Here is a 15,746-nt window from a genome sequence, read left to right on the forward strand (position 1 = left end):
CCTTGATCATCGGGGTGGAGGTGTCTATTTTCTGTGATATGTTGCAGCAGATGGCAGTGAAGTGTCTTGAGGAAGAGGTGTTTTTATCATTTGAAGGTTATGGGGTGTAATAATAAAGACTGCAATTCACAGACCTTGAGCCTAGCAGGCCAATGCCAAGGGCAGAACTGTAGGCTCCCACAGCACAGTTCCACAGACAAAGGGGGCTGGTTAGTAAGGGGAAAGAAGGATAGAAGACTGCAGTAAATGTAAACAGCCGTATTTTCAACATAATTTACTACAGGTCTCTGAAGTGTATATAAAATGTTTTAGTGCAACATCTTACAAATAGTTTTCCTTTAAAAAAACAGAAACAAATCAACAGCTCTCTACATCATGCATGGGTAGTTTTCTTACCCCATCTTTTTTTTTTCCTCAATAATTAACGCAGAGAAACCATTGTTTGAAAAGAATATGAAAACTTGCTACAGAAACACCCGGTGAAAGAGGGTGTGGTCATATTCATGTCCTAGAATGCGCCTAGCACAGTGTAGTTTTTCATAAATGCAACATTGTAGACATAGATGAATCCAGAGTATTCAGCAGTTTTCCTCCGTCTCAGAAGACTAAAGCTCCAGTAGACAATGCGCAATGAGGTCTCACAGCCACTGGAGGGCACCATTACCATCCATCTGACATCGCATTTCCATAGAAATGGCCAAAGAAAGAAGGTCCTGGGGTTTTTCATAGAAAGCTCAAAAAGTTCAACCTTTGATGCTATCCCCCAGCCCAATACAAAATACACAGAAAAAGCAATTATTAAAATACTGGCTTCGGTTTCTTTTTTTCCTTTCAAATTTCCTACAATTGCTTTACATATTTAATTGTGTGCAGCACCTACTTCTTTATCGCCGTGAACTGAAATCTAAGATTTCAAACTGAAATCTTAGTTACACATCCTAGTCCCAGCCAGCCCTCTGGCAACCTCCCATTTAGACAGAGGAAATGCCAGTCATCTTCCCTCATTGACTCAGCCTATAAAGTAGGAGTCAGCAAATTCCCACTGAAAGCCCACATCCCTGAAATAAAGAAATGGGGCAAAAGACGTTCTTTCTTCATGACTGAGCCATTCCTGTACCTCTAATGTGTTGATGCAGCATAATAAATGAGAATCAGCATGTCAGGCAACAGCAGGATTAAGGTGGTGGTGCCTGCACACTGTCTCACAGGAGGGTACGGTATACTTGGGAGAGAAAAGGCAGGTCTGTGTGTCTGTCAGAAAATGGCTGAGCAATCGCCGCCGTGCTCCCCTCAGCTGGGAATCAGCAAAGTATCTGCCGAGCAGCCCAGGCCACCTGCACACCTGCAGACCCTTGAAGGATCAGCACAGACATTGGCCTGGGGAATCCCATGGCCTCCCCTGCAGTCTGCTCGTTCTCAGAACAGGGCTTCACTGGTATCTCTTATCAGACTTAGTTCCAGAATCCCTGATGACTTTTTCCAAATTGTGACCCCCTCTTGGGATTCAGGATGTAAGTTCCCAGAGTAAAGGAGATGGCATGCTTGGCCAGAAAAATATGGGAAAGCAAGGGTATAAGAACATCTTCATAAAGGGAGCAAAAGGAAATATTTGCAACTGATGATGCCCTAAGAAGGACAAGCATCTGGCCCAACAGTGTAAAAGAACAGGGTGACACCAGCCATCATGGGGCTCAAGGGGCATTAAAATAAAAAGCCACCATAACAATGAACAACCAAACAACCTAGAACCACAAGAGAGATCAAGAAAGGGAAAGGAAAAATCCCACAGACAATGCCTTGTGATCACAGTCTGCTGAGACTAGGCAAACAGAAAGGATGACAAAGGGCTGCGTCTGGACTGCCCCCAGGCTGATATTCTTATGGCAGTGAGAGGCAGGGAGAGAAAAATGAATAAGGAAGACATCACTATAATTAAGGAAAATCTAATTGGAAGGAAGAAGAAAAACCTAGTCTTCACACCTCCAGGGAGGTAGATATTTCTCTGCACTCTCCAACACCAGGCCCTGGAAGCCCCCCTCCCACCCCTCACTGTTCCACCAAACTTAGTGTCAGCCAGCCCCGTGCCCTCCGTCAGGTGTCTGCCATGGCTGCTTTGGCCCTGTGCTCAGCTCAGGGGCCCACTTCCAAGTTCACTGGACACTTTCCTTTAAGAGTTTGGCAAAGCACCTGAAGACACAGGCCCACCTGCTCACAGTTAATCAGTTAGAAACCATCCTTGCAGCTCAGAGCAAGCCAACAGCCAGCCTTTCTCCCTTCCTTCTCTAGTCACTGGCTTTGACAAATCTGCAGGTCAGCAGCTGCTAAAAGCAGCCCCTGCCCACTTTAATTTGGAAAGTGTGTGCCGTTTGGGGCTTCTGACCCATTCTCCAAGACAGTTTTCTTATTTTTTGGCAAGGATGGGATGAAGCCTTTTTTGCCTCCCTGACAGATAGGCCGGGCACCATCTACTCCTAATGGGGTTATGCAGGATTTCTCTTGTACATACACAGTTCTTTGAAGCAAAATTCAGTGCTTTTGTCTTGACTACAAAGTGGTTCCAATAACTCCAGCTGAGGGAAAAGACAACATACAAATTTTGCCCACACTACACACAATTCTTAAGTCTTGTTAAGAAAGTAAAAAATGTTTGGGTGTATTTTGATCCATGGGTGGCATTTTCAAATGTGCAAAAACAAAAAGTCTTGGAAGAGATTCCTTGTCACTAGAAAGTTCGTCCTTCCTTTTGCTGTCAATTGTACATAAGAGAAATTCGTCCACATTAAGGAATCCAAAAAGGGTAAACTAAAGGGATTTAAAAAGAGTACATTACAAAGAATAAGAAGCCCTGTAACATCTATCTGAGAATACTAGATAAATCCGTGAGTAGATGTGGCACCTGGAGCTACTCACTACATTACTAAAAACAGAAACAAGAAATCTATAATGGCAGGATCACAACATTTGCGCGCAAATAGCTAACCAACCAAGACTGCCACCGAGAGGCAGTCTGTCTCTGTGACTGACTGGGAACTTGGAACACTTTTCAAGTCTGACAACTTTCCACACATGCACCCCAGAGTTTGGGTGCTGTCAACTGTCCAATCACAGAGAAAGGGAGAGCCTCAGCTCCTCCGTGGCCAACATCCGCTGGGGCATCACCCGCTTAGTCTATGGCCCCTGGATGGATACTGAGAACAGGGGGCTCCAGGCAAGTAGGGGAGTAGTTGAGGTGTGGCTCTTTGATCCACAGCAGAGGCACCCCGTTCTTCCCATCGGAGTTCTTGCTGGAGTTCCGGCTCTTGAAACGCACCAGAAGGATGGTGATGATAAGAATGCCAAAGATGGGGAAAGGGTAGAAGAAGACGAAGTAGAAGAGTGCGTCGTTGGAGCAGATGATGGACTGGAGGGTGGGACCTGAAAAGAATCATGAGAGAGACAAGACAATGAGGGCTGAGAACCTGGACTGCTCACATTTCCTTTTGAAGACCTCACCTGACCCAATGGAAGCTCCTCAGTGACACTCCCACACCACTTTGTCTTTCCCCTGCTACCATTAATGGTGGAAGATGACCCTTATATTCTTTTTCTCACAACACCTCTCCTAATTTACGGCTGTATGTTCCAACAAAGCAATGCCTCTGTTTTCCATTGAGAGCCATTATTGCTGCTTGGAAAGCCACATAATGAAACATAATTTATTGATTGTGAACTCAACTGCATCTAGAATGGTGAAGAAGCTGCTCAGGTTCAGTCGGAGCCTCCTGCATGGTTGGATTTTACATGCCCCTTTGCACTTAGTTCTGCTACAGACTTCCTTCTCTGGGATTATGACACAATCCCTTCCTGCCAGCTTCTGAGAGCAGTTTTACCAGAAATGACACTTACCTGATTAATGTTATCAATTAAATGTCATTATGGACCACTTACAAACATCCACAGTGTGTCCATGGCCACAAAGAACACAGTATTAGTTATAGCTGGATATGGAAGAGAATAAACCAGGCGCCCCAAGACAGGTTGAGGGCTGCTCTATAAGTCATTAGACCTTGGCAGGAGCCTAGCCTCTGGGAGCCCCTGTTTTCTCTGTAAAATAAGGCTGCTGGGTGACCTCTGTGCTCGATGAAGCTTAGTAATTAGGGACATCCACAATGGACAGGTAAGATGTTGCCTAGACTGCTTTGTTTTCGCTTTGAGGCAGTGGGTTATTCAGTGGATCACAGAGTGGTCTATGTATGATGCAGCCTGCTTTCCCTTTTACTGAATAGCTGTTGCTCATCAGTATTATTAAGAACATTTAATCTGCCTCTTATTCAATTTCCAAAGTGTATGAAACTGCTGATAGTCCACCATTGTTGACCTGCAAAACTCCAATTTCATATGGTTCTAACACAATGTGAACACGGAGTGATCAAGGCAAAAAATAGTGGCCCAAACTTTAAAAACTCAAATCAAGATGATGTTGAAAAATGTTTTGACTAAAAAGAAGTTACAAATTCCAGCAATCTTTTTTTTCTTTCTGTATTCTAGGCTAATTCTACTATAACACCATTTTTAGTCTAATGTAGTCCACATTTTGATGGCAAGCCAACCAAGAGTGCATTGTTACAACAAATAATTCAGGCCAGCAATACTTCCCCCAGTCTCTGTTCATAGTGGAAGTCCCTCAGGATCATGGAAACTGCATTCTGGGCAGCTGCAAATCCCCTCTCAGCTCTCCTCTAATATCACAGCCCTTCTAGGCTGGTCCTCCCAACCATACAAGATCCACCTCAACCTCCAAGGCACCCTCCAAAATAACAATGACGCAGAAACTGGACAAAAAGAAATAATGACAGTGAGGTAGTCAGCCCTCATTTTTTTCCCTTTCCCTTGTGAGTCTGAAACGCTTGCTAATTCGCTAAAGACTAGTTCCAATATTCTAAAAAATAACAAAGTAACATCTAACAATATACTAGTATAATGAAATATTACTAAAATTGAATCTGGTAGAACATCGAGTTTATTATAAAGATTATATGGTATGTTATCACTTTAATTTCTATCCCTATTTTTGCATGGGTAATCAAGGGTCAATTATATGAACTAATATATCCAATCCCACCATATCTCAAATCCTACTAATAAATGCCCATGACAGTTAAGAAAACTGTTTATTAACCCATAATCAAGCTCAAATTTATCTTCCAGACACAGTTGGAACCAACAGTGACATCCTCCCTCTGTACTTGGGAAACTCACTTGTATCTAGAACACGGATGCCGATGGGGGCTGACTCCTCCTCCGTCAGCCGGTACCATTCCTTCTGAGGGCTGGGCAGCCACTCCTCCACATGGCAGGAGTAATTGCCTGTATCTCGGGGGCTTGCCTGCAGCACTGTGAGCCGGTAGAGCACCGGGGAGAGCCTCTGGAAGCGAAGCCTGCCCTCCCAAGGACTGCCCTCTGGGCCAAAGACAGCATCTGGGCCCACGCTCAGCAGGGCCGTCCGCTCTGTTGGGTCGTCGTCGTCGTCGTCCTCCTCCTCCTCCTCCTCCCTTTCCTCTTCCTGTTCTTCCAGGCCAGGGCTGCTCCTTTTCCCCCCAGCTTTAGTCCTCAGGGAATACCAGGCCACAGCGAAGCGGGAGTCCTGGCTGGAGCGGGACACGATGCTACAGTCCAGCTGGAAAGCTGCCTTCTCAGAGACCGTGGCATTGGGGACCACTGTGTCCACCTGCAGGGAAGCATCTGGGGAATGACAAGGGACAAAGAGAGAAGGGGTTGTTTAAATTTATTTGCTCAAAATAAACTAAATGTCCATCATTAAACACATGATAGTAACATCCATACTATAAGATATTATGCACCTATTGAAAAGGCATAGGCAGTGCTACAGGTGGAAGTTGATCCAAGAAAAATTGTTAAGAGTACAGAACAATGTTACTGTCCCTGTCATTGTATGCAGAAAACATATTTTATTTTGACATACATATCTGTTTATATCTGCATAAAATATCTGTGGAAGAATTCATAAGAAGCTGGTAGTGTGGTTCCTTATGGGAATCCCGGGGAGAAGAGGTGTTTATTTTCACTGTAACCCCTTGTAGTGGCTGAATAGTGTCCCTCCAAAATGCATGTCCACCTGGAACCTCAGAATGTGATTATTTGGAAATAGCAACTTTGCAGACATAATTAGCAAAGAGGAGGTCTTGCTGCATTGGGGTGGGGCCCTAAATCCAGTGGCTGGTGCTATGAACTGAATTGGTCCCCCTCCAAATTAATATGCTGAATTCGTAACCCACGATGTGACTACATTTGGAGGCAGGACTTTTAGGAGGTAATTAAAGTTAAATGAGGTCATAAGGCTGAGTGAGACCCTAATCCAGTAAGATTGGTGTCTTATAAGAAGAAGAAGAGAGAAGATCTCTCTCCAGGTGCATGCACCGAGGAAAGACTATTCAAGGACACAGCAAGAAGGCGCCGTCTGCGGGCCAGAAGAGCTCTTACCAGAACTTAGCCATGCTGGTGCCCTGACCTCAGACTTCCAGCCTCTAGGACTGCGGGAAAATACATTTCTGTTGTTTAAGCCACCCAGTCTATAGTATTTTGTTATGGCAACTGAGCAGACTAAGATAACTAGTGTCCTTATGAGCACAGGAGAGAAGACAGAGAGAAAGTGGCCATATGATGATGGAGGCCCAAACAGGAGTGAAGCAGCCACAACCAGGGAATGTCTGTGGCCACAAGGAACTGGCCAAGGCTAGGAAGCATTCTTCCCTAGAGCCTTCACAGGGAGCATGGCTATGATGACATCCTGATTTTGGACTTCTGGCCTGCAGAACTGTAAGAGAATAAATTTCTTTTGTTTTAAACAATCAAGTTTATACTAATTTGTTATGGTAGCCCTGGGAATTTAAAACACCCATGCAGTAACTTAAATTTAAACTGTGTGCATGTAGCTTATTGCCTAAAACACAGAGAACCCAAGGAGATCAGTATCTCTCCAAGGATTAAAGCCAGATAACAGACGACAAGGCTGAAAGGGCCCTTCCCTGTGAGCACAGATGTCTCAGGAGGATGTACGCAAAGTGTCCTCCCTGCTTAGGCGGGAGACACAGAGTAACCACAGAGAGGGACCCCAAGCAGGTGAGTCACATCTCACAGATGCCAACAGACTTGAATCTGTTTTGCTGTCTTTTTTTTTTTTTTTTTGGCTCACTGTAATATGTTCTAAACAAATAATTCACTCCCTAACTCCTAAAAGGCCTCCCTTTGGCTCTGCTTATGAAATGTTCATGAAAGGTGCCAATGTAATGTAAACTGAAGTAGAGATACCAAATCAGATCCTACTTGGATGAAGACCAAATAGGAGCACTTTCCAAGTATTGTCCTGGGCTTTCAATGAATTGGCTTAGTGTCGCTCACAGGTGAACACAAGGCTGGGCTTCCCATTGCTCTTGTGGGGGCTCTGCCAAGCCCCTCTGCACCCACCTCCTGCACCCATCTGGAATCTCAGTGTGCACTGCTGGCACAGGAGGGCTCAGTAACCAGCTACAGGTGGCAGGCCCAGCTCTCTCAGGGACAAGAACATGCTTGAGAACAGAATATGGCCGGGTGGGGACTATTCAATCAGTTCACAGGTAACTCAAACTCACTCAACTCCTCAGTTGTAACTCCAAGGCCATTAGAGAGCCCTACTAGAGACCAAGGGGAGCCCCCCACCCCATGCTTTTCTCCTCCAGAGTCTAACATAGTATCCCCACGCTCCTGGTGACTGGCTAAGGTGTCAAGGGAGGTGGCCCTGGGCGATGTGCAGTGGAACTTATCATGGCCAGGGGCAAGATGGCCAGAGACCATCAGTCATGGAGCTCCTCAGAAACACCTCCTCCCTCTTCACTCTCCCTTTGCTTTCTTGTCTTCTAACCGCTTAACATTTTTCTTGGCCCCTTCAAATGCCTTGTCTGCATAAATGACTCAATACAAGTTTTTTGACAGAAATTAATTTCCACCTTCCCACAATCTCTCTCCCCTTAACATGTTTCTCTACCAATTTAGTTCCCTGCATCTGCCCCCTTCTAGAATATGTCAACCCTCTTCCCTGTCTGGACTTAAATACTCTCTTCTTTTCCAAGTATAAGCCATGGAAAGATGCCGACCTCTGCCCCTGCTGTCTGCGCGACACTAACAGCTCCCCTGGCTCTCACTGTGACCGCCGATTCCTGGCCTGTGTGTGATGATTGTGGTTTTCTCCCTTCCCCAGTTGTGTGAGCCAAACACAACTACTAATCGACTCATCTGCAATCTTAGTGAGGATGGGAGCCCTTCATTCCATGTATTTCAGATTATTGTGAATGTCAACCCTCAGCAGTGGAAGGTGATTATTTTCCTAACAATACTTTTAGAGCTATATTATTTCAAGTCTTCCATGTGTTTAACGTATCCCTCCGAAAAAAATCTTTGAAGTACATCTGCACAATGAATGTTATGAAACCAGTAAAAATGGTGGCTATGAAATGCTTTCACAGACATGGGAAAACGCTCATAAAAGAAAGTTGAGTGGGAAAAAAGATCACATAAAACAGTAAGATCCTGAGTTTGTTTACAGACAGAGGAAATATGAAGACATGAGGCAAAGACCAAAAAATATACACCAAATTATTAATAGTAGATATTTGTAGGCCGTGAGATTATGGCTAACCTTTCTTTTCAAAATTATACTTTTCTGTTTTCCAGTGTTTTGTAATTAGTACAATCAACTTATGCAATCAGGGACAGATGGACAAAGGGACGGGAAGGCAGGTTGATCCAGGCTTGCTCACAGGGTTGAACAGGAGGCAGACACAAGGCTAACGGTTCAGGTCCATGTTGGAAGCACACAGTGTGACAGGAGGGAAGCCTGGGTGGTCACTCTGCCTGCACCTGCTAGCTGGGTGGTGATTCGCTCCATGCTTTGGTCCCTCATGAGTAAAACCTACCACTCAGAGTTATTGTGAAGACTGAACATAAGTCTCCTAACTGTGGCTGGGATGTAGCTGTACTCAATAAACATCTGTCTCCTCCCACTCCATCTGGGAGCCTCAGTGTGCTGACCTGCAGAATGGGAGGGAGTTGAGGGAGTGGGGGCACTCAGCTGCCATTCTCTACAATTTCACCTTCGGGAAAAGACATGCAGCCATTTCTAGGCAAGGTAAAAAGCAAAAAATATAAATAAGTAAAAGCTCATGGAAAAATAGGAGTTAACTCAAAGTGGAGGCAATTTTCCCTGCAGTTTAGGCAAGACACAGGCAAGTGAGATACTGCCCATTTCCTATAACCAAGGCTGCAGTGCCTCCCTGAAGCATGTTCCATGACATAAGAGACCTGGCACCACCCTGGAGATGCAACATTCCACCAACGAAATGAGCTGCTCTACTCAGACATGAAGACGTGGTGAAAACTTCCAGTAGTGCCCAAGGCCACAAATGTGAATGTCAGGATGCTCAGAAAACAAACAAGATACTGATGGGGTCACGAATTCACTTCTCCTCCAGGTCCTTACAGGAACCATTGACTTTTCATTCTAATATGAATGGATGATGCTGTGATGTTGCAAAGGACATGGGAATCCTGCACATCGTAGCTTTGATTATGTGTTTAAATGTGCAACAACAATTATACCTAGTAATTACATGCATTTAGATATTTAGAAACAGCAATAAAGACAAGAAAAACAAAAGGCCACACAGAATAGTTATTAGTACTAATAAAATTATTGGGACCAGGCACAGTAGCTCACACCTGTAATCCCACCACTTTGAAAAGCCGAGGCGGTGGTGGGGGTCACGAGGTCAGGAGATCGAGACCAGCTTGGCCAACATGATGAAACCCCGTCTCTACTAAAAATACACAAATTAGCCAGGTGTGGTGGCATGAGCCTCTAGTCCCAGCTACTTGGGAGACTGAGGCAGGAGAATCGCTTGAATCTGGGAGGCGGAGGTTGCAGTGAGCCGAGATCGCACCACTGCACTCTGCACTCCAGCCTGGGTGACAGAGTGAGACTTCGTTTCAAAAAAAAAAAGTATTGGGAAGTGACAGAGTGAAGGCTGCACACAATTCATTGTTTTCTATTTAAAGCATGTAAATCGATTACTTTCCACTGAAAATCCACAAGCTGAATTTTCTCAACAACATGGTTATTGTTTCAAGATTTTTGTCATATCTGCCCTTTGTTCCAAATCTGGAAAAAGGAAATATTCTATGACCTGGAATAATCAATGGCCAGATTTTATTCTATTTAAGAAATCAAATCACCTTAGGCCAAAGCCAGACGTGCAATTTTCCATTCACAAGAAAAAAAATTCAGGCAATTTTGAATATAAATGCATATACATGTAGACACTCATATATTTAACTGCAAATAATTTATTAATAAACTAATTTTATCCAGTGCATAAAACAGTATACTTAAATGGGAAACACCAGAGGGAGTGGAAGCTTGGGGACGTGGACCCTCACCTGGTCGCATGACTGTCAGAGCTGTCTGCCCAGCGGTGTCCTCTGCCCGCTTATACCACATGCCACTGGGGCTGGGCAGCCACTCCTCCACATGGCAGCTGTAGGTCCCGCTGTCCTGCACAGCCACGTTCTGGATGAAGAGACGGTACACGCCGGGGGAAGGACTCTCCAAATGCAGCCGCCCCTTCAGATTGTTCTTGGCTGCCTGCTCTCCATAGTGGAAGGTGGCGTCGCGGCTCAAGCGGGCCACAGTCTCCCGCTCAGGGTGGTTGGGCTTCCATACAAACCATTCCACCATGAGCTGGGAGGTTATGCTGGTGCGGTTGAGAACCACACACTCCAGCTGTACCTGCCGGGTCTCCAGAACCGACAGGTTCCCCTGGGCTTGGCTGAGCCTCAGGCGGCTGTCTGGAACAGTAAGGAAGAGACGTCAGCGACAAAAGGACAACAAGCAATTCGTACGCACCCTTTCCCAGGGTAGGTGAATGGATGCCTTCCAAATACAGAAGGACGGCAGCACACACTCCATTAGGAGAAACGTTTCTCAGATGTGGCTCCCTAAACATTCTGAGTTCCTTGATCGTGTGTCGGAATGCCTGGGTTTCAAGGAGCTCAATGTTACAATAACAGCTGTCCCAAAGTCGTAGCCCTCATCAATTCTGATGCTCACAGGAGGACAAGCACAAGCTGTAGAGACTGCACATCCAAATGACAACAGACCACAAAACATGTGGCTGGCCGGGGCAGGTGGCTGGGAAGGGCCGGGGAAGGGGATGGTGAGAAACCTCTGAAAAGCAAGAGTAAACTTTTAAAACTGATCATATGGTGGCTAGAAAATGCTGGGCCACCAACTACAAAAGAACTGCAGGGGAAACCCAGTTTAATGTGTTAGCCCTAAGAATTGTAGTCCAACATCCTTACAAAAACCCACACAGGTTCCTTCTCAGGTTGGGAATGGAACTGATACGACATCAGTAAAGAAAAGACTGCCAGACAAGGTGGCTCACGCCTGTAATCCCAGCACTTTGGGATGCCGAGGTGGGTGGATCACTTGAGGCCAGGAGTTTGAGACCAGCCTGGCCAACACAGTGAAACCCCATCTCTACTAAAAATACAAAAATTAGCCAGGTGTGGTGGTGTGCGCCTGTAATCCCAGCTACTCGGGAGGTGAAGGTTGCAGTGAGTTAAGATCGTGCCACTGCACACTCCAGCCTGCGCAACAGAGTGAGACTGTCTCAAAAAAAAGAAAAAGAAAAGATTGCTACTGATGGAACTGGGTGCTTTGAAAACTCAGCCAAGCAGAGTTTCCTCCAGTAGAAAAATGTCTTTAATGACAGCATGCCCCGATGGCATGCTTGTAATTTCACAAGGGCCCAAATGAGTCTATCAGGACCAGAGGTATCTAGAAGCTGTGACACTATGAATGCACAATAGCACCTCAGGAATGAGACTTCTGAGTGACATCAGAGGAGGGGAGGTTGGGCACTTTCACTCATTACTTTCTACACACTTCAATACTGCCTGAATGTTTTACAACATTTATGATTACTTTTGTAATTAAAAAGTCAGAAAATATAAAATAACAAAATATATTTTAAATAACCATTCTCCCTTTCTCCCTCCCCATCCAAAAAATACATATGTAAAAGAAGATACTGACTCTGGTTGTCTCAGGGTTAAAAGGTTATTTTCTTTGTTGAGTTTTGTTTTTTTGGGGGGGATTTTTGTGTGTGTGTGTGTGTATGTATTTTCCAAAAGCTCTGTAAGTGTAGGCTTTCTCAGCAGGGAAAAGAAAAGAACTAGAAGCAGAGAAAAAAGAAGAAATAAAACAACACAAAGAAAGAAACGAGGAAAGCTGTTTTACTCGGTGTCCTCTGAGTTCCATGTTTACGGTGTTAAAGTTCACTGTAACAGAGACTTCACTAAATGTGTTGAGGGGGGTCCTTCTAGTCCTTCCGCACTGTCCCACTTAGCTTGATTGTAGTCTCAGAGAGGGAAATCCCCTCAATAAATTTAGGATCCTCCAAGAATCTCTTGGTTTCAGTACAAATGAGGAAAGGAAAAAATGGTGATGACTAGAGCGGAAATGCAGAGTGGTGGGGGTGATCATGTTCTTTCAGTAGAGAAAATAATCAGAACTGAAAACAGATGAAAAATAGGAACCAAAAGAACACTGGTGGGCCTAATGACAACCTTCAGTTTTTCAAAAGCCCCAGGGACTGGCCTGAAGTCAGGACATAGGTCACCGAAAATGCCAACGGGAATCACTTCAGACCAGAGCTTCCTGTTTAATGCACCAGCAGAGGTTAGCAGAAAATGCCACCGAGAGGCCAGTGAGAACCTCTGGAAATATAATATCCTCAGGCAAAAGAGGGGAACAGACTGACTGCATTCAGCAGGGGACAGGCCACATCTGGAGTTTGGTATTGGGTTCCACTGGCTTACTGAATAGGCCTCCTTAGGAGACAAGCAATAGTGAAGAAAACCAAGTCCCTATGCTTACTCAGGAGGCTTCAATTCCAGTAGAAGAGATAGAAAACAAATGTGTGTGTGTGTATATATATATATATTCTAGTATAAAAATAATAAGACATAGTAACTGATAAGTCAATTATAAGTAAATACTTCATAATTACTTATATATGAATAAGTAAATTAACAGAATGTCAGGTGGTGATATGTGTTGTGAAAGGGCCGGGGAAAGGAAATCTAGAGTGATGAGGGGGCTACATTTAAGTTAAAATGAGCTAGGAATCCCCCTTCACGGAAGAGCAAGACAAATGAATATCTATGGCCAACATGTTCCAGGCTGAGAGAACAATAAGTACAAAGGCCTTAGGGTGATCAAGGAAAGCAACCATTTATTCCTTATTCAACCAATATTTACTAAAAGTACCATGCCAGTGGCTGAAGATACAAGACACAGCCCTGTCCTCAACATGCTTACAGTGTAGTACAGAAGAAATGCAAACCATTATTAGGCTATGTGTTTTAGAAGGGACCCCTACTAGTATGGGAGAAATCAGGGTAGGCTTCTTGGAGGTGGTGCTGAATGAAGTCTTAGGGATGGGGTGAAGACAAGGGAGAAGCAGCAGGAAAAACACATTCCAGACAATGAGGGCAGCACAAGCGAAGGCATGGAGATGAGGCTCTGGGTGGCAACACAGCACCCCCCATGGCCCATCAAGAAGGACAGGCAGTGACAACAACGAATTGCAGGGATGTGAGAATGAGGGGTGGAGAGGCCCTTAAGGCTACACACTATGTGAGAAGCTGAAAGAACTAGAGATCTTTAACAGAGAAGGGGCATACATTTCATGTATTTGAAAGGAAATGACGCAGACTTCTCTTTGGTTGTTCCAGGGGCAGATCTAAAAAGGGAAATTACAGGAAAGTGAACTTTTTAACAATCAGAGCTGCCCAAAAGTGGAACTGAGGCTTGCGGACTGAATAGCTCTCCCTCCCTGGAAGCATTCTGGCAGAGGCTGAGTGCCACCTGTGAGGGAGAGGAATAAGAGCTACACCATGGGATCAAGGAAGGGCCAGAGAAGGAATGATTCAGTTTGGAGATAGGAAAGGCTTGTCTGGGCTGGGCTGGGAGCTAAGGAAGAAGGGGGATGCAGATGCATAAAACCAGAAAATGCCTTCTAGGTAGGAACTCTGGGTGTGGAGCTGGTGTCAGCCCAAGATTCAGGGTGCAAACTGCAAACCCAGAAGAAGATTCAGGAGCTGCCATGAACCCTGCCTTGCCACATTTTGCTAACCACAGCTGTCCTGCTCCTTGGTGAAGATGGTATCCACAGAAGCAGAGTCAAGGATGCTTCCATGAGTCTGCCGTCAGCATCAGGACCCACTGCAGGTAAAATGGATGGGATTGCAGTGTGCTAGGGTGATGGTCTGTGTACCTGCACCCATACTCAGCATGCACCTTGCAGACAGTCTCTCCACACCAGCCCCACAGATCCCCACCCACCCCCAGGCAGTCTCTGCACTAAACCCACTGGCCCGGGACAGCCGTGCCCTGCGGCCTTACCTGGCTGTTTCACAGTGACTTCTGTGCGCCCAGAAACCTCCTCTGCCAGCTTGTACCAGGCGTAGTTGGGGCTCAGCAGCCACTCCTCCACGTGGCAGTAGTAGCTGCCGCTGTCGCTGACCTCGGCTCTCTGGACGGTGAGGCTGAACAGGCCCCCCGACACATGCCTCTCAAACTGGAGCCTGGCTCTCAGGCCCTCCTCCTCCGCGTAAGTACCGTATTCGAAGGCGGAGTTGTGGGTGGTCTTCAGGATAAGCTTGCCGTCGGCATCCGAGGGCTTGTGGACGTACCAGAGCACCGCAAAGTGGGAGTTCTGGCTGGTCTGAGACTTGACTGAACAGTTCAACTGAATGGGCTTGTTTTCCACCAGGGTGAGGGTCCTCTTCGATTTGCTCACCTGCAGCTTTGTCACTGCAAAGGAAAGGGGAACACAGGAATCACCACAGACTCCCACAAACGTGGCCCATCCACCTCCAGGCTCTGAGCCAGGTTTCCTCCAGCACAGTTCCTGGGGGATTTAACACCGACTGGCTTCAGTGTGAGGAAGGCAGCACGGAGCCCAGGCCACCGCTAAACATCCTTCCCTGTATCCTCCTTGCCATGCGCCTGGCTTAGGCCTTCACCATCTCTCCCCTATCCACTGCCTGCACAGCCCACCATCACAGGGCCTCCAAGGGTGAGCCTGCTGAAATACAAATCTAGCTATATCAGGTCTCTGCTTGAAAAGTTTAATGGCTCTGAACTACCTACGGGCTAGAGAGAAACAATTCCTTTTCACAGCACAAAGTCCCTTCAGGATCTGGCCTTCACCCAAGTGTCCTGACTCATCTCTCACGACTCACCCTCAGGCACCCTCCACAGGCGCACGCCCCTGGTGCAGTTTCCCCGAGCCCTGGCCTTTGCCCTTGCTGTCCTCTCTGCCTGTCTCCTTCTGCCACCTCCCACCCTGACCCTTCTCTCCACTTATCCCTCATTCCCGTCCCCCTGGGCTCCATACCCTTCCTCAGCACCCTCTATATATCTCTGGGCTGTGTGTCCTCACATCTCTCTCCCATATCCTAGATGGTGAGCTCCCCCAGGGCAGGGATCAAACTCCTTCCACTCAATCAGCCAGTATTTACGGAGTGCCCACTCGGTTTCCCACAGGATGCTAAGTGCTGGGGATGCCCTGAAGAGTAAGCCGGAGTCCCAGCCCTCATGGGGTGGACTGCCTAGCGGACATTCTTATCGCTGCACCCCCAGAGCC

At 46.1% G+C, this 15,746-nt stretch overlaps 1 protein-coding gene across 6 annotated transcripts in view; it reads right to left on the bottom strand.

Annotated features, from left to right (window-relative positions):
- Positions 1–259: 259 nt before the first annotated feature.
- Positions 260–15,746, bottom strand: part of IGSF3 (immunoglobulin superfamily member 3) — a 93,352-nt gene continuing 77,865 nt past the window's right edge. For all 6 annotated transcript variants that reach the window (XM_055355928.2, XM_063695860.1, XM_055355911.2 and 3 more), the window contains 4 exons: positions 14,501–14,911; positions 10,468–10,875; positions 5,239–5,721; positions 260–3,414 (listed from right to left, as the gene is read on the bottom strand). In XM_055355928.2, coding sequence (XP_055211903.2) covers positions 3,164–3,414; positions 5,239–5,721; positions 10,468–10,875; positions 14,501–14,911 — 1,553 coding nt within the window. In that variant the 3' untranslated portion in view covers positions 260–3,163. The remainder of the gene's footprint in view (positions 3,415–5,238; positions 5,722–10,467; positions 10,876–14,500; positions 14,912–15,746) is intronic.

The sequence above is a fragment of the Gorilla gorilla genome, chromosome 1, assembly GCF_029281585.2.
Source record: "Gorilla gorilla gorilla isolate KB3781 chromosome 1, NHGRI_mGorGor1-v2.1_pri, whole genome shotgun sequence".
NCBI lineage: Eukaryota > Metazoa > Chordata > Mammalia > Primates > Hominidae > Gorilla > Gorilla gorilla.